At 40.5% G+C, this 19573-nt stretch overlaps 1 protein-coding gene across 2 annotated transcripts in view; it reads right to left on the bottom strand.

The window, feature by feature from the left end:
* Window positions 1-19573, bottom strand: part of PKP2 (plakophilin 2) — a 73265-nt gene that overhangs the window by 33996 nt on the left and 19696 nt on the right. For both annotated transcript variants that reach the window (XM_084877865.1, XM_084877866.1), the window contains exons 4-5: window positions 16648-16783; window positions 2935-3142 (exon numbers count right to left, since the gene is read on the bottom strand). In XM_084877865.1, coding sequence (XP_084733991.1) covers window positions 2935-3142; window positions 16648-16783 — 344 coding nt within the window. The remainder of the gene's footprint in view (window positions 1-2934; window positions 3143-16647; window positions 16784-19573) is intronic.

Here is a 19573-nt window from a genome sequence, read left to right as displayed (position 1 = left end):
AGAGAGAGAGAGAGAGAGAGAGAGAGAGAGAGAGAACATATAAATTGACGGCTCTATTAATAACTTGGTTAGAAAACTCAAGGTCTTGTCTGTAACCACACCTGTTTCTCTTGTTTATGTATAATCCAAATCTTTCCAGGCCACAAGTCTGGTTTTGTAAAGTATTTGGTCAGACAGTTGGTGAGAATCTTACTCGAGCACCACAGTGTTATGGCAATAAACAAGACAGACAGGAAGTGAGTGGCAACCTAACATTAAAGGATGCAAAGGTAGATCAGAGAAGCCCCTTCCTTCAAAACCAAGAGGGAGGGGAAGAAGGTAAATAGAGGGATGGCTTTTGAAAATACTTCAGAGAAGTGATGCTCCAGACAGCTATCAAAGGTTCTAGGTGTAGAACAGGATGCCAGACCAAGGCAACAGTGGCAAGATATGAAGACAGAAGGGAAACATGAAACACGGGCGGGTCCTTGAGCAATTGCAGAACTCAGGCTGGAGGAGTACGAGAGGAGACACTGCTGCCAAGGTCCTCAGGCTCAGATAATAAAGTCTGTGTGTGGCATGTACAGAGGACAGACTTTACCTCATAGGCAACGGGGGCGTAATGACACAATATTTTCATTTTAGAAAGAAATCACTAGCAGAGTGGTGGGCCGGGATTGTGCGATACCAAGTCACAGAGGCCGGATCCGAGGTTACACAAGAGCAGAACGAACAGAGAGGGGGAAATGTTTCATGTTTCCCTTCTGTCTCGATATCTTGCCCCTGTTGTCTTGCACCCAGGCAGTGACGAGAGGAGAGAGGGAGCCAAAGAGAAGTGAGGGAGAGCTCTCTCCTTCGAGATTCCCAAAGATAAACCCCTTCCCAAAGATGAGTCAAGATTAGTCACCTGGTGCCCCCAGACTGTCAGTGGAAGACACTTTGATAGAGCGAAACACCCAGATAAAACTGGACTTGTTCTTTACTAACTGTGTAACCTTGGGGCATTTACTTAACCCCCCTAAACCTCACATTGATCACATATAAATCGTCAATAATACCTTTTGGAGCTGTCAGGAGGAATAGACATGAAAAAGGAAAAGCCCAAGCTTAGTGACTAGCACATAATAGGGACTCAATAAAAGAATGTTTATGAAATAGATAAGAAGAGATTCACATATATGGCTACTCACTTTGTGTTTCCAACAAAAGATATAAACATGCCTATTTAAGTCAACAACTTATTTCTGAGGCCAGGAAATCGCTTATTTAACTTTTCTACTAATAGAACTAAGGGAAGTTTTTTTTAAGAAGGATTTGTATCAAACATTCAAGTATTGGCTCCATTCAATGAACATATAATGAACACCCTCTGGCAGGAATGCTTGGCTTGTATTAGAAATCCTAGGACTAGCACAAGCAAACTCCATGGACCAGCTCTGTAGTTGATCTAAAGATGACTGAATGGTTTCCATGGCAGCAATACCACACCATGTTCTCTGACCTCAGTTTCCTATTTTCCTATACAAAAGAAGAGGAAGTCTGATTCAATGAATTACTTCCTTGATACACACCCACACAGCCTCCCAAGCTTTCTAGCAACCACGGTGCCCTAACCTCAATCACTCTTATCCAAGTTTCCTCTTCCTGACCAGCAGCTTCTTTCTGTGTCTTTGCTTTGCTAGCAGGGATGTTCTCTTTGCTGGGAATAACTTTCATTCTCCTTCAAAGCATCAGCCCAAGACCTTTTTAGGTCTACATTGAAATATATCTCCTTCATGAATTCTTTTATTTTTTTAAATTGTAAAACAATATAATATGATTCTCTCTTGTGGTTCATTACTATATTTTAATGAAGAAAATGTTAGGTTCTAAATGTGAGGCATTTTTTTTTTAATGCCAACCATTACACATTGTTCATGTGTCAATGGCTGGAAAACAAAAGCCACAACACCTATCTGGATTGTGATTTTCACTGCCTAGCCCTGGTGGGCTGCCCTGTATATGTTGGCTGAATAAATGAATGGGTATCTAGATCACTCAATTTCTGTAGGTATTTTAATATGATTCATAAATATAAAAGGAACTATGCCATAGGGCATGATAGCAGGCAGGCAGAAGAGTAACATGGTACAAACCTTCATATAGTTTTATAAAATTAAAATACATCAAGATAGAAAAAAAATGTGATATTTTAAGATATAAATAAGTAGAGAGGATATAATAGTTTTATAGAAAAAAGAAAGTTGTTGTATAATAAAGTATGGATGGCATAAGCACAATATATTCAACTTAAAACAGCATTTATGAAGTACCTCATTTTAAAGTAAAAACAGTCAACTATTACTATTGAAAAAACATTTATATATTAAAAGGGTTAACTTCTTTGGGTTTTAGTTTCCTTGTGTAAAACACATCGGGTAGAAAGGAGATACTCTTTTGTCCAGAATTGGAACACATATCCAGCCACTCTGTTCTTTTCTCTTTTTGGGACGGAGGGCTAGGAGGGCTGGGAAGCTGGTATTTTGAGGGGCTCAGGTGATAGAAGGATTGGGAAATACAGCTACTGTATTTTGGTTAATTTGATTAAACTGACCCTCTATGTTAGGACACTATTTGACTAATTTACTTTCTTTGTATAGATTTAGCAAATAGAGTATTGAGTAAATAATAAAATAAATTGAGTGTGGTTCTTGTTGGGTTTCTTCAGAATGTTTTGGACAATATTGATACCCCATTACAAAGTTCACTGTAATTTCTTCTTTAGAAGAAAAGGAATTCAAACTTGACTTGGACCTTGGGTCTTAGCCAGCAGGTGACAATGTTCCTTAAAAGCCATCTGTCTAATAACAATGAGCCCGTCAATCATTTGTCCCAGGAAACTTAAGAAAAAGAGGTGACATAACACATCTGGTTGAGGTGCACTGTCTCTACACTTTAATATTCAGCAAACACTACCTGTTATTTGTTTTTTAGTCTCCAAGTCTCTGGTCTGTTTCAGCACCTGCAGCAGCCGAGGTACCCCATTGAGTTCAGCTACCTCCAACTTGTTGTCATTGTCTTCAAAGACCAAGTTTCTCAAGGCCCCACACACGGCTCTCTGAATATCTTCATTCTGAACTTTTAGGAGGTGCAGAAGCTTGGGGATGCCTTGAAGCTGATAGACCTGGGGAAGAAATGGATGCACATTTCAGATACTGTACATATGCATTAATTTTGATGTGGCATTAAAGACATTCAGTGAAATTTGAATGAACAGATGAAGTTGATTATAACTCGAGTCAATTAACAACTATGTGTGGCACATGGTGTAAACAAACATGTCAAACTCAAAGGCCAATGCCGGCCAAATAAACGAGGCATGAAGCCCTCGGGCCACGAGTTTGACATGCTTGGTGTACAATATAATCCTGCTATCAGGCATCTCTCATCAAGGAGCTTACAATAAATTAGAGAAGTTAACACAAAAACCTGTGAAAAAATTAAAGAGAATATTAAGTGATAAAAGGTGAATAAGTGATAGCTAAGTGGACAGAAAGAGTTAAGTGATAAAAGCCTTGAGCATAAGAAAGATGAAGAGAACTGGGAATTTGAGGAATAAGGAAAGTTTTATGAAAGAACATCACATTACATGAGCGTTTTTCCCTAGGATAGAACTTTATAATCAATAGAAACTGAACAGAAATCATCTTCATCAATGGTAGCAATAGAAATTCATTTACCATGGCAATCATAGTAGCAATGCAAACTAACCTTTAATGTAAGCTATTTTTACAGAGGCCGGTGCATGAATTCATGCAAAGGAGGATCTGGCTGGTCCCCCTCAATGGGGGCTGATTGGGCTGGGCCAGCAGGAGGGAAGGGACATGGGAGGAGAGCCAGCTGGCCCTGCCCCCAATCGGGTGGGCGGGACATCAGAGGTGGGGCTGGTCAGGAGGAGGGGCTGGCTGAGGGGAGGGTCCACAGGAGATTGGCCAGCCAGCTGGGCCTCCAATCTGGCTGGGGCCGGCCGGAGGGAGGGGTTACTCCCCTTTTGGGCTGGTTGGCCAGCCGCAGTGCACATCATAGTGACCGGTCATTCCTGTGTTCTGGTCGCTTGGCTTTTATATATATATTGGGTCGGCAGCTAAGTAATTGCGGGTTTCACACATATATGGTTTCAGTTGAATTTTTAGGTTTGCAGACGTAGTACAAATGTAAAACACATTTTGTTATTTGATAGTTGGCTATTCAGCTGTTAATCAGTAAAAAAAGTTTTTTGATCTGTTTTGTAGTTTTTGTTTGGCGTTCGTTGAAAAATGGAAAATCAAAAGGAAAATTTTCGTCATATTTTGCTTTTTTATTTCCGCAAAGGGAAAACGCATCGCAAGCTCATAAAAAGTTATGTGCTGTTTATGGTGACGAAGCCTTAAAAGAACGGCAGTGTCAAAATTGGTTTGCCAAATTTCGTTCTGGTGATTTTTCACTCAAAGATGAAAAACGCTCTGGTCGTCCAGTTGAAGTTGATGACGCCCTAATCAAAGCAATAATCAATTCAGACTGTCACAGTACAACACGTGAGATTGCAGAGAAGCTTCATGTATCACATACATGCATTGAAAATCACTTAAAACAACTTGGCTATGTTCAAAAACTCGATACATGGGTTCCTCACGAACTGAAAGAATCACAGTTAACGCAACGCATTAGCAGCTGCGATTTGCTAAAGAAACATAATGAAAATGATCCATTTTTAAAACGACTGATAACTGGCGATGAAAAATGGGTTGTTTACAATAATATCAAGCGGAAAAGATCGTGGAGCAGGCCAGGTGAACCAACTCAAACAACATCAAAAGCTGATATTCATCAAAAGAAGGTTTTGTTATCAGTTTGGTGGGATTACAAAGGAATTGTCTACTTTGAACTCTTACCACCCAACCGAACGATCAATTCTGATGTCTACATTGAACAACTAATGAAATTAAACAATGCAGTTGAAGAAAAGCGGCCCGAATTGACAAATTGAAAAGGTGTTGTATTCCATCATGACAATGCAAGGCCACACACATCTTTGGTCACTCGGCAAAAATTAATGGAGCTTGGTTGGGATGTTTTGCCACATCCACCATATAGTCCTGACCTTGCACCATCTGATTACTTTTTGTTTCGATCTTTACAAAACTCCTTGAATGGTAAAAATTTCAATAATGATGATGATGTCAAATCGTACCTGATTCAGTTTTTTGCTAATAAAAACCAGAAGTTTTTTGAACGTGGGATTATGATGCTGCCTGAAAGATGGCAAAAGGTCATTGATCAAAATGGGCAATACATTACAGAATAAAGTTATTTAGTTCCATGAAAAAATTGTCTTTGATTTTCTTTAAAAAATCCGCAGTTACTTAGTTGCCGACCCAATAGATTGCTTTGAGTATTTAAAAAGATTTATATACATTATTCAAACATTTTAATTCAAGTAAATAACATAACTTTACACTTTTTAATGTGCTATTTAAAAAAGGTTTCTTCTTTACAAATACACCAGAGAGGACATGCTGTCTATTAGAAAAAGGGCCAGAGCTAGGAGTAAGAAGAAAAACAGATGGTTTAGATCCCAAAACCTATGGCTGCTTGAGAAGAAGCCAAGAAACGGCAGCCTGAGCGAGGAGATTTTGTGTTTTAGGCAGCAAATATTACTTAAAGGAATCAAGAGGTGGACACAGGGTTGCTGCAGAGCAATGTTAAGTTGCAGACTAAGACTGTTCTTTCCCATAGGCTTCCATTAGCAGGTGATTTAAAAATGTTTAAGTTGGTGAAGAACTTTTGATAAAGATCCCAGTCATTTTCAACATCGTAATGCAGACAGTTTTAGGATGTAAATTGTGAATGGGCAGGAATTTCCCTTTCAGATGAAGTTCATCGCCTATGATGCCCTAATTACACAGCAGTTCATGTCTGGGTGAGAGCTGCACACCTGGCCCAGAGGGCACGCTTTCGCATCTCCTGTGTCTCATCAAACACCAGCCTGCCTTCCACAGACAGGAAAATATTATTAAGATCCAGCCTTCCACAGACAGGTAAATATTAAGATCCAATCTTCCAACTTTATATCTTCCTTTGTGAGGATTGGGGAGAAGACTAGAAAGGCAGAAATGGAAGTAAAAATAATAAAACAACCTAAATAATGACCACAATAATAATAAAACAAAAAATAACAACTCCTCCTCTCACTTCCATCATTAGGAAGTGCTAGCACAATGTTAAGAATGTTATAAATATTATCCAATCAATAGCTTGCTGAAACCTTAAAAGGAAAGTACTCTTTTAGTCCCTAAGGCTCCCCTGGTGGTAATGAGGAGTCCTATTTCCACTTACTGGCTCCCCTCAGAGGACACATTTGCAGAACAGGAGACAGCGGGAAGATGGGCCACGCCAATTTTGACAGGTAATGTCTAGAGCCATGGTCATGTATGTGTATGACAATGCCAAAGGTAAAGATTTCATTTCCTAGCTATCAATGAAACCTGATCATCTACTGGATCACTTCATCTATTCCCATTATTATATTTCCTTAAAAGCAGAAAGGTAGAAAGTTATAAACAGCCTGTAACTCACGTTTCCCTAATTCCTTCAAATTCTATTTCATGGTTAGGTTTTGAGGCAGTTCACTCCGTGAACACCACAAATGCCAGCTATTTTTAAATCTTCACAGGAGCAGCATAAACATCAGATGCAAAAGAAAATCCTATTTGTCCTGAAGGTACTTTGGCAGATTTAGGAATATTTTATTACTCAATTTATAATTCATATGCTGCCTCCTTCAAAATATGATCCGTGGTGGCTTACTGACCACCCCGCATTTCCAGCCGTGAGGACAGCATGAGTGAGAAGTTGCCCGTGGAAACCTCTGACGGGGCTGCAGGCTTCTGTTTCACAGCCTTCTGACCTGTTCTCTGACCTGCTCTCTCAGCCTGCCACTCTGTCCCTCGGCTTTCAGCACCTGTAGGCACACCTTGCTCAGATAAATGCTGAAACCGGACTACAGCTCTACGTTACTGCAGCATTTGACTCACTAGTGCCTGGCATCTACCCTACATTTAAAAATAGGAAAGTTACTTTTATCCCTTTTATCAAGAAAATGGATATAAATCTTATCAAATGCACGAAGCTGATGGTATTCTCCTTATTGCACAGAACTGGAAGGACACTGGTCATGAACCCTATACACATCAGGTCTCCTGTCACATGTGTTGTTCCTGCTCCTTTAAGTTCAGGGCAGCAGCTGGAGCCCGAGAGGTTACATCTGCTTCCCAGTTACACTAAATCCTCAGGGGATGTGTTCTCCCTTTGGGGGAAGGAAAAAAGAAACAGACTAACACGAATGTCTCAGGACTTCAAAGGAGCTTTCATTGGAGATGGTTTCTAAAATAGACGCAAGGGCAAAATTGCATATCAGAATTTTAAATTTCTCTTTTGACTCTATTCTGATTCTCTTCCTTGCCAACTCTAAAATAATTAACTGACTAGGGTTTCTGGTGGCAAACCCGCAAAGGGAACAGACCGCCTCTCTTGGGGTGAGGGCTCCCCTCGTGCCCCGGGGCCTTTGCTCTCACTTCCTTTCCTGTTGGAGATGCTCGGGCCCCCTCTGCCTCTCTTCTGGCAAAGCCCTACTCACCCTGCAGGAGCAGCTCAAATGTCACCTCTCTGTGAAATGTCACTCCCGTTCTCTCCTTTCTGTCCCCTTAGAGTTAATCACTCCCGTTAAATTGGTACTATAACCTTTCAGGAAGGCAACTGACAACTTATGTCAAAAAGTAAGAAGATTCCATTCCAGAAATCTTAGTTAGGAAACAATTTGAAATGCAGACACGGACTACCACACTATGATAGTCACTACATTATTTATAATAGTGAAAAATAAGAAACCATAATTGTCCAGCAATGGGGGAAGACTGGTTAATGATTAATGGTCACATATCCACATGGTGAGGTAGGTATCCGTGGGAGAGGCAGAACAACGACACAGCTCCCTCGTCCATCAAAAGAGGACTGTGTAAGATAGCAACGGAGTGCGAGGCATGCAGTAGTTACTTAATGCGTGGTACCTACTACTATCACTATTAATACCCACCATTAAAATGCCTACAAAAATGTTATGAGAAAATGCTTATGATATAATGTTACTGAAAAAAAGCTGAATAAAATGCTTGCATTTCTACTAACAAACACAGACATAAAGAAGGGAGTGAGATGAGGGGGTTTGGGAGAAATAATGGGGTTTTAAATTATGAATGGGGCCTGTTACGTGGCATATTTTTAAACAGTAAACATATATTTGTGCATACTTTTAAAAAGCAAAACAAAACAATCCCTACAGACAAGGTAACATATTTAATATGATTATAGCTATATAGGGTGGGGCAAGGGTAGGTATACATCTGTGTGGGTAGACAAAACCCAGTTTATTCTTGTCTTATTATTTATCAACTAGTGACCTGGTGCACGGAGTTGTGCACATTGAAAGGAAATTAATTAGAAGGTGATTGGCAGGGTGGACTGGGAGAGATGGGCCAGACATGCCCTGGAGCCAACCTCCGGCGGTTCTGTGGAGTGAGCTGGGGTCCCGCCAGCAGGTGGGGTCTCTCAGACTAGCCTGTGGGGATCAGGCTGAAACGAGCTCTCTGACTTCCCCCAAGGGATCCTGGAGTGCGAGAGGGCACTCTGCAAAGTTGCTGCCGTACAGGGTGTGGAATAAAAACACAAGCGTGCAGTAAACCAGATTTGGGGCCAACAGTGCCCCTGCAACAACATAACCAACAGCAGAAGGTGGAATCGCACAGCCCCGCGAGGAACCGGCTCCCTCCTCTCTGGTTTCGAGGTGCATCACTCGAGAACCACCACTGCCAAGTCATTGCAGCTTGGCAGCTCCTGCATTGAGTGTCTATCCCATGGTGGTCAGTGTGCATCATAGCGATTGGTCAGATAGTCGGACACTTAGCATATTAGCCTTTTTAATATATAGATTCTTGCATTATTTTCCATGCAAACACTATAAGACTACTACTTTTGCCTCAGCCTACATATGCCTTAAAAAAATCAGTGAACAAAACCAAAATGATAATAATAGTGGAACCATGGGTATTTTTCTTTCTTTCTTATAATGAACTTGTATTAGTTTTATAATAAGATCTTACAAAAAACGGTTATGGCAGTCACTGCCTCTGTGATGAGATCTAAAACAAGCATAAAATAAAGCCAGTTTAAGAAGGTCTTGCAGATTAAATTAAGGAAATTGTTCTTATCCTGCAGACAGGCAAGCAGGGCAGCTATTGGAAGGTCTCCTGGGTGCTGGGAGGAGAATGGATTAGGCATGGATAAGAGTGGAGGAAGGGAGATGCATTAGGAGGGAGCTGGATTAACAGGGACGATGGTGACAGAGGTGATGTGTACCACTCCCTGGGTGAACTACCACTCCCTCACAGAGGAAATAATCTTCTCTGAGTTGTTATTCTGGGCGGGCATTGCACCGTTATCTGACTGCATCTCACAACAACTCTTGTCCGTAGGACTATTATTTCTACTTTACAGGCAGCAAAGCTGAGGCTTAGAGACGCAAAATATCTTGCTTGAGGTCACCCTGGTAATTAGAGTGCTGGGATACAAGCCATCCCTGAATGGCTCCTGAGCACCAATACTCAAACCTCCAAGTGACCCACCTCAACACAGCAGGGAGAACACGTATAGAGGGAGGTTTGGATAATGGATAAGGAAAGCAAGAGACCATGTGTTCGTTTTTTGAAAGGTTGATGAGTTTAGTGGGAAGGCTAGGAAGTGGATGGACATGGGTTTGGAACCCAGGAGAGAGAGATGGGCTGGAGATGCTCAGCGCCAGCAGCATTTAGATCACACAGTAGTGGAAGCCTTGAACGTGGATGAGGCAGGTCAAAAGATGGTGCTGAATAAGAAAACCCTCAGGAAGACATCTAACGAATATTTAAGGGTCAGGTCAAGCATCAATTTTTCCACAGAGGAAATCTAAAGGAGCCAGAGAGATGGAAAAAGAACCCAGAGACTCTGGATTAAAAAAAAATAATAATAAATTAAAAAAATAAAAGTTTCAAAAAGGAAAGAGTGATGGACGGTGTTAAATGCTGAGAGTGCTAATCATATAAATTAAAAACTGAAATGATCTTTATGTCCAACTCTTAATTGTCTTTTATACATAAATTTAAAAACTATAGCATCATGCTTAATATTAGCAGGACTTTGTTAATGTTTGTGGGTTCTAACACTTCCATTCTCAAATTTTCTACAAAGCGTATGTTTTTAGTTTTTAATATAGTTTTCATTATTCTCAAAATTAGTCTTTGTTCTAGTCTTATCAGGGAATAAGAGTTAAGAAGGTAAGCACAGCTTTTATTCTATATTTAAGAAAAAAAAAATCAAATTAGTAATTTAAGAAATAGGGGATTCGCCCTGGCTGGTGTGGCTCAGTTGGTTGAGGGTCATCCAGTGCCCCAAAGGGTTGCTGGATTTGATTCCCGGTCAGAGTAGATGCCTGGGTACAGGCTCGATCCTGGGTAGGTGGAGTACAGGAGGCAGCTGATAGATGTCTTGCTCTCACATAGATGTTTCTCTCTCTCTAAAAATCAAAAAAATAAAAAATAATAAAAATAAAAGAGAGATAGGAGAAACCTGCCCCCCAACTTGGGTAACAAAAGAAAATTCAAGTAATTCCATATTATGAAATTCCATAGTATAAACAGTACATATAATAATGTCCCATTTTGAAAGATTATGAATAAAAAAGATTTAAACATATAGTTTGGCTGGTGTGGCTTAGTGGCTGAGCATTGACCTATGACCATTTGTCTGAATTATCCATAAAAGGACTAATTTTTAGCCCAATTCCACTACAAATTACAACCACAAACTTTCTGGCCATGTAAGAAGCCATTTGGGAAGCAGTTCCTTCAGCCCCATTCTAGCCTCTAGACACCAGCAGCTCTAGGCCAAATCCAGACTATAATCTCATGAGTGAACTGGAGCTAGAAGTGCTTTTGTCTGACTTGACTTACCTGATTTACAGGACTAACCACATTTTCTTTTCCCTTTGTGAAATCTACTGATTCCCTGAGTACTATCAAAGCTGGTAGGTTAACTCTTTGTTGGGCTTTGCATTCCTGTTTCTACTGGTTGAGTTACATGTTTAACAAGAATAACTTAGGTTTGTTTCCCAGTGTATTTATTTCAACTGTAGTGGTTATTGTAATAATGCAATTTATTTACCTACTAGAGGCCCAGTGCACATTTTCGTGCATGGGGTGAGGGGAGGGGTGCACCCTCTGCAATCTGGAACCCCCTCTCACAATCCAGGACTGCTGTTTCCCTACCACTCACCTGCCAGCCTGCCTGATTGCCCCTAACCTCTTCTACCCACCCGTCTGATGATGGCCTAACCATTCCCCTGCCAGCCTGATCAATGCCTAACTGCTCCCCTGCCGGCCTGATTGCCCCTAACTGCCCTCCCCTGCATGCCTGGTCACCCCCATCTGTCCTCCCCTGCCGGCTTGGTTGCTCCCAACTGCCCTCCCCTGTAGGCCGGGTCACCCCTAACTGCCCTCCCCTGCATGCCTGGTCACCCCTATCTGTCCTCCCCTGCCGGCCTGGTTGCTCCCAACTGCCCTCCCCTGTAGGCCAGGTCACCCCTAACTGCCCTCCCCTCCTGGCCTGGTCATCCTTAACTGCCCTCTCCTGCAGGCCTGGTTGCTCCCAACTGCCCTCTTCTGTAGGCCTGGTCGCCCCTAACTTCCCTCCCTTGCAGGCCTGGTCTCCCCCAACGACCTTCCCCTGCAGGCTCCTGGGTCCCCCACACAACTACTCTTCCCTGCCGGCCATCTTATGGTAGCCATCTTTGTGTGTTAGAGTGACGATCAATTTGCATATTACATCTTCATTATATTGGATTCTGAAAATGAATGAATATAAGTATGAAAAGAGTTCTGTCTCTCTAAAAACTAATCTGAGTGCTTTGGAAAGGTTACATGAAGGTGAAGAACTCTAAAAAGCTCTGTAATTATATGTAGACAACATTAACTTAAAAGAGTAGACAACATATAAAATTCTAGGATTTGAACTCATAGGGATTAGTGCCATTAAGTTCTTATTTCATTTTAAAGAAACTAAAAATGGTAAATATACATAAAAGGCATCATTTATGTAAGAAAGATGATGACAAACTTTGTAAGTGTGTATGTGTATAATTTTAAAAAACATTTTCTCTGTAACTGTTTGATTAACCAACTATTAGTCTTAATTTCAAAGAAAATAGTAAAATGCTTTTTTGGGGGGCTTGTCAAATTAACAAAACAACAAAAATTAATATCCTATGGTAAAAATGGTTCACAATATTAGTGGGAGTGTAAATTTGTATAATTTGGGCGAGGATTTATCAAAACAAAAAATGACTCAATAGGGAAAAGGACTGAATTTACCTACGCCCTGAAACAATGAAAAAAAAAAACACAATACCACAACAGACAAAGCATACAATGGTTTCAATAACGGGACATGGGGGGAGCAATGATGGAAAATGACTCAATATGTGGAAAACAAGCAAGGTGAGCCTCACTGCTGTCTTGGATCATTGCCTTGAGAGAGTTTCCAGGTGATGGTAGTGCATCAAGGGAAATAAGTGGAATTCCACAAGCAGAGTTGAGGAGATAGTGCAGAGTCTAAGAAAAAACAAACAGGCCAGTAGTTTGCAGGGAAGAATACCAGAGAGAAGAGCTGCAGAGAAAGACACTTTAGTTTTGAGTGTTAATAAAAGCATGTGTGTAAGAAAACTGTCTGAGGCCAGGGAAACAACCACCTACAAGGACTAAGGGAACAGCTCCTCTTGCACATATGGGCCACAAACCCTCCTAATCTCACTTAGCCAGAAAACCTCCTAAGTCATGCTGCATTAGGGAGAGGTCTCAGAAGTGTCTTGCCATAAGAAGGACTAGTTAGTTCTAGAATAAATGCTGCTCTGGTCCCACCAAACAAATTTGCAAAGCAAGGTTTCAAAGGATCAAACTGTTTTCAAGGAACTTAACTGCAGCCTAGAACAAAGCTCAAGAATATTTAAAGAAAATAAAAATATGCTGCATCCAACAAAATAAAATTCATAATACCTGGCATTCAATGAGAAATTTCCAGGCATGCAAAGGAGAAATATATGACTGATAATGAGGAGAAAAATAAATCAATTGAAACCCGCCAAGAATAAACAGCGATATTAGACTTAGTAGACAAGGTCATTTAAGCAGCAATTTAGACAGTCTTCCGTATGTTCAGAAATCTTGGGGAAAGATGGAACAAGTTAGGTAGGGACACAGAAGATATAAAAAAGACTCAAATTTAACCTCTGGAGATGAAAACTATACTATAATTTATGAAATACAAAAATACACTGAATAAGATTAAACATTGCAGAAGATTATTGAATTTAAAGGAGAACAATTGAAATTATCCAAACGGAAACACAGGGGAAGAGAAAAAAGAAAAACGAGTATGGGTGAGCTGTGGGACAACTTCAAGCCCCCTGATATGTATGTAAATAGAGTTCCCATAGAAGGGCTAAAAAATATTTGAGAAAATAATGGTGAAACATTTCCAACCAAAATTCCAAATGTGATGAAAAGTAGAAATCCACAAATTTAAGTTCAATGAACTCCTAAGCACAAGAAAACTACACCAAGACATGTTGTGACCAAATTGCTCAACACTAGTGATAAACAGAAACTATTACAAGCAACTTGGCTTGATGGGGAGGGGAAGAGGCAGAGACACATTATGTGCTGAGGCAGAATAAGAGTGACAGGAAATTTCTTGTCTGAAAAAACTACAATGAAACTTTCAGAAAACTGAAGAACAGAGAACACGTTCCAATTTATTCTGTTAGGCTAGTATCATCTTCAATCCAACATTGGACAAAGACATTACAAGAAAAGAAAATCACAGATTAGTAACCTTTATACATATAGCTGTATCTAATTTCTTAACAAAATTTTGGAAACAACCTAAGTGTCCATTGACAGATGAATGGATAAAGAAAATGCTATACTGTATATGTACATACACATGTGTACATATACTGTATATGCATATATAACATTTAACATATATAATATTAAATATATTATCTATAATATTTAACATATAGATTGATGGATAAAGAAAATGTTATATATAACATTTAACATATATATACCATATAATATTCCTATACTGTATATTATATATACACCATTTTATATTATATATATATCACATATGAATACTATTAAGCCATAAAAAGGATGGAAATCCTGTCACTGTGTAAAAATGAATGGATTTTGAGTGCATTATACAAAGTGAAATAAATCACAAAAAGATAAATACCATATGATCTCATTTATATGAAGAATCTAAAAAGCAAACAAACAAAATACCCAGAAATTATAGGTATAGAGAACAGATTGGTGGTTGCCAGAGGTGGGTATTTGAGGGATGGGTAAAACGGGTGAAAATGGTCAAAAGGTACAAACTTTCAATTATAAAATACGTCATGGGGATTAATGTGCAGCATGGTAACTATAATTAGTAATACTGTATTTTATATTTGAAAGTTGCTAAGAGAGTAAATCTTAAAAGTATCATAAGAAAAAACTTTGTAACTCTGTGTGTTGATGGACCATAGACCAACTATAAAATCTAACATTTATAGAACTTCTAGAAGAAAATATAGGAGATTATTTTTGTGACCTTGGAATACAGAAAGATTTCTGATATACCATGAAAAGCATGCTTCACAAGGGAAAAAAAATGGATAAATTAGACTCCATCAAAATTAAAAACTATTAAGAGAATGAAAAGACAAAACACATCTGTGAGAAAATATTTCCAAATCACATCTAAAAATAAACATATCCAGAATATATAGCGAACTATCAAAATTCAATAAGAAAACAAACAAAAAAAACCCACCTAAAAAACAGTAGGCAAAAGATATGAGCACACATTTCACCAAAGAAGATATGCAAAGGCAAATAAGTGCGTCAAAAGATGTTCATTATCATTAGTCATTAGGAAATGCAAATTAAAATGACATTGAAATAACACTTTTGGCTAAAATTAAGACTCATTATTTCAAATTTTGGCATGTGGAGAAACTGGAACTCTCAAGCATTGCTCGTGGGAAAGTAAAATGGTACAGCTACTTTATAAAACAGTTTGGTAATTTCTTAAAATGTTAAACATACACCTAATACTATATCATCCAAGCATTTCATCCTAGCTATTTACCCAAGAAATGAAAATATATGTTTTAACAAGTATGTTCATAGCAGCTTTATTTGTAATAGCCCAAACTCAAATGTACATCTACAATTAAATGGTATATCTGTCAATGAAATGCTACTCCGCAACCACACACACACACACACACACACACACACACACACACCCCTACGCTTACTCCTTGGTACATATATAAATGAATCTCAAAAGATTTATGCTGAGTAAAAGAATCCAGACAAAAATAGCATCTATACTAATAAAAGGGTAATATGCAAATTGGTCACGATGTGGCTGTGTGGGAGACCAGGTCGGCAGGGGGTTAGCAAGGGATGACCACATGACTGATCAGCAGGCAGCGTGAGGCGACCAGGCCAACAGGGGGGTTAGTGAGGGGTGACCAACCGACTGAGCAACAGGCTGCATGGGGTCACCAGCCCACACAAGGGTGGGGTGGGGGGACCAGTTAGGGGTGATCAGGTAGGCAGGCAGGTGAGCAGTTAGGAGCCAGCAGTTGGACATCCCCCAAGGGGTCCCGGATTGGGAGGGTGCAGTCTGGGCTGAGGGGACCCTCCCCTCACCCCCATACATGAATTTCATGACCCAGGCCTCTAGTACATAATAAATATCTGATTCCATTTACATAAAATTATACAAAATCTCTATTACCTATAGTAACAGAAAGCAAATCATTGTTTGCTTAGGGTCTGGAAGTGGATGGGGGAGTGGTGGGATGTATGGATTACAAAGGGGCACAAGGAAACTTTGGAGGTAATGGACATACTATCTTGATTGTGAAGATTTTTCACAGTGCCAAAACATGTCAAAACTTTGTCATACTATACCTTAATGAAGCTATTTTAAAAATGAACAAACTAAACTAGTGTATTTATACAACAGAAATCTATGCAGCAGTTTAAAAAAATAAAGTAGTGCTAATATATATGAAAGATTTCCAAAATATTAAATGAAAATAAAGTACAGAGCATTGTAAATAATCTGCTACCATTTGTGATTTTGTTTCAAACAAAATCAACCCATCCAATAATTGTTTTTACATGTATAGATATCTCTGGAAAGATACCCAGAAAATGGTAAGAGAGAGACAGAGACAGAGAGAGAGAGAGAGAGAGAGAGAGAGAGAGAGAGAGAGAGAGAGAGAGAGAGAGAGAGAGAGAAGTGAAGGAGAGAGGGAGTAGTAGAGAGAAGGGGAGAGTGAGAGAAAAAGTGGGCAATGGGGAGTAAGCTGGGGTTTGGAGTAGGAGAGAAACTCAGTTTTCACTGCTTACCTATCTGAACTATAACCCCACCACCACCACCACCACCACCACCAAAAATGTAGTTTTACAACGGATTTTAGATGCTACTCACCCTTCTCCGAGCTTCGGATTTCTGGAAGCACTCGTGCTGTATGAAGGTGGCCGCCATGGAAATCCTGGCGGGTGGCGTGTGGTCTGCATCGAGCATACTCACGGCCCGCTCCAGGGTCATCTCCAGGTCTGCATTCCTAGACAAACAGTCACAGGTTCAGCAAAATTCCCACCTGCTCCCTCCTGCTTACCAACCTGATCTTCCAGAGATGACTCGGCTAAATTGGGAAGCATCTAGAACATGTGAGTCTTGGCTCTTCTTCAGCCAAGAGAAAAATCGGAATCTGAGTTCAGAAGGCACAGGAAGCTAGGAGCAGAAATACTCCAGCTCTGGTCAGACTGGTCTCAGAAGACATTAGTGAATTTGAGCAGAATCATACAATAGACCAAAGAAAACAATTGAATTCTGTATAAGATAAATATGGATAATGTGAGCATTTCATCTTAAAGGTGACTTTAAAGGCACAATAACACTTTAGGTGAAGTTTAAAAGAAATCTGGCCACAGAAATAAAAAAATTATTGCTGACCTGATAATGTCACACCTGTAGAGGAAACACCTTTCCTCAAAAATCATTACATTTTCCTCAAAGCTGCACAGAATCTGTCATTTCAGCTAAAAATGAGCTTCTAAAAAAGCATTCAAAAAGTGTTCTTATTCAATGAGTATAACAGTATATAAATAGTAAAAGCCAGGAAAACTGGGTTTGTTCTGTTAAAATAAGTCATGCTGGTTTGACAAAATCTATCAGGAAAGGTAATGATTTAATGCAATTATAAAATTGCACGTTCCTAAAAAATTTTATACACATTATGTTTTCATTTCCTTTGCTATTGTATGATGCTGAGATTATGTCTAGCTAGTAGACATAATGTACTTCTGTTCTTTACTAATTGTAGGTATTTATAGTGGTGATAAAATCTAAGGCAGTTTGACACTGAGGATAATTTACAGAGGACAATTAAAATGCTACTTATAAAAAAATAACTCCCAAATGCCTCATAGAACGACACCGTTTTCTCCCCTTTTATTTCTGCCTGGAGGGACACCTGGTTAGACAGTCTATTATCAATGAGCTTCCTTAAGCATTGACCCATGAAGCCACTCAGAACACTAACTGATATAATAGAATTGTAGCTAAAGACATGTCCTAAAGGTAACCTAGGACTCTGGTTTGGCTTCAAAGAGGGTTATGCCTGCTTCATTCCAGGTTGTAAACTCTGTGAGAGGGTGTTTTCCAATACCCTCGCCCCACCAGTCAGACCACACACAAAAGGTGACCTGAAGTGCGGGTGGGAATATCCAGACTCTTGGTCCCTCTCCCAAGCCGGCAGGCTCTGATAGCCCGACGGTGAACAGAGAACCAGGCATGGGTGGCGGCAGGGGGCGGGGCTGGCTGTGGGCAGCTGGGGAAGATGGCCCCGATTGCAGGCCAGGCCTAGGGACCATATCCATGCCAGAATTTCGTGCACCGAGCCTCTAGTCAATAGATACCTTTTCCTTTTTTTATATTTTTTAATCCCAAGTATTCCTTCTCTTCTTTGAAATATAATTATTCTAATAAAATGTACCCTATTGTTAAAACAATGATCTGAAATACTGTGGTTAATACTTCTTCCAGAATTTGGGTAACAAAAGATCCATGATGGAAAGAGTTTATATTTCATTTCTCCCTTCTTTAATTCCTTCATTCTCTTACCATATATTTACATAGCGACTGTTATGGACCTACCTCTGTTTTAGGGTGCTGAGAATATAAAGATAAGACACACTCACAAGAAGCTCAAAGTTTAGAGGGAGGGCAGGTAAGTAAATAGAAAACCACAATATATTATCTTGGTAGAGACAGCCACACAGTGTAGCTAACTGGGGCACCCAGACTAGACTGAGGGGAGTGGTCAGGGAAGGGTGTACCTGAGGTAAGCCAGGCAAAATCAGAGCTACTGGGGGAAAGGGATAGGTAAGAAGCTAGGTAGCTAGATGGAGGAAGAAAGGAATATCTTCCATTAAGGGAAATAAAAGAGGTTCTCAGTGGTTTGAGTGTTATGTGGAGGTGGTGTGGGGAGGGTGGTGACAAAGGATGGAGATTAGAAAGATGAGACTGGAGTGATAAGCAGGGGGGGAAACAAACATGGGTCTTATGTGCCATGCTGAAAGGCAGGAAAACTTGGTGGGATAATGGAAAGGTTATGAACTAGAGAGAGAAATAATCAGATTTGGGAAGCTTAATTTAACAGTCCTAGAGAATGGTTCTGAGTGGTGAGCAGGATCAGATAGACAGACCCATGCCACGGAGATGGAAAGAAGAGTAAACATTTAAGGCCCATTAAGAAGATAAAAATATGATCCTATATAATAAAGAGGTAATGTGCAAATTGACTGTCATGCCCTCACAAGATGGCTGCTTATGACCAGGCTGGCGGGGGGGGGGGGGGTGAGGGACGACCAAACAATTGAACAAGCAGGCTGCAGGGGGCAACCAACCAAATGACTGAACAACAGGCTGTGTGGGGTAACTAGGCCAGTGGGAGGGAGGGGAAGTGTGAGGGGCAACCAGGCTGGCAGGGAGGGCAGTTGGGGGTGACCAGGCCAGCAGGGAGGCAGTTAGGGGAGACCAGGCCAGCAAGGGGGACAGTAAGAGGCAACCCTCTCAGCCAGGGGGGCAGCTAGGGGTGACCAGGCTGGTGGTGGTGGGGTGAAGTTGTGGATGACCAGGTGGGCAGCGGGGCATTAAGGGGTGACCAGGCTAGTGGAGGGAGCAGTTAGGAACAACCAGGCTGGAAGGGAGGAGGCAGTTGGGGGTGATCAGGCTAGCGGGGGGGGGGGGGGGGGAGCAGTTAGGGGTGACCAGGCAGGCAGGCAGGTGAGCAATTAGAAGCCAGCATTTTAGGATTGTGAGAGGAATGCCCTGAATTGGAGAGGGTGCA

The sequence above is a fragment of the Pipistrellus hanaki genome, assembly GCF_964339955.1.
Source record: "Pipistrellus hanaki genome assembly, chromosome: 3".
NCBI classification, from domain to species: domain Eukaryota; kingdom Metazoa; phylum Chordata; class Mammalia; order Chiroptera; family Vespertilionidae; genus Pipistrellus; species Pipistrellus hanaki.
Note: the sequence above shows the minus strand (reverse complement) of the source record. Positions and strands in the feature narration are given on the sequence as shown.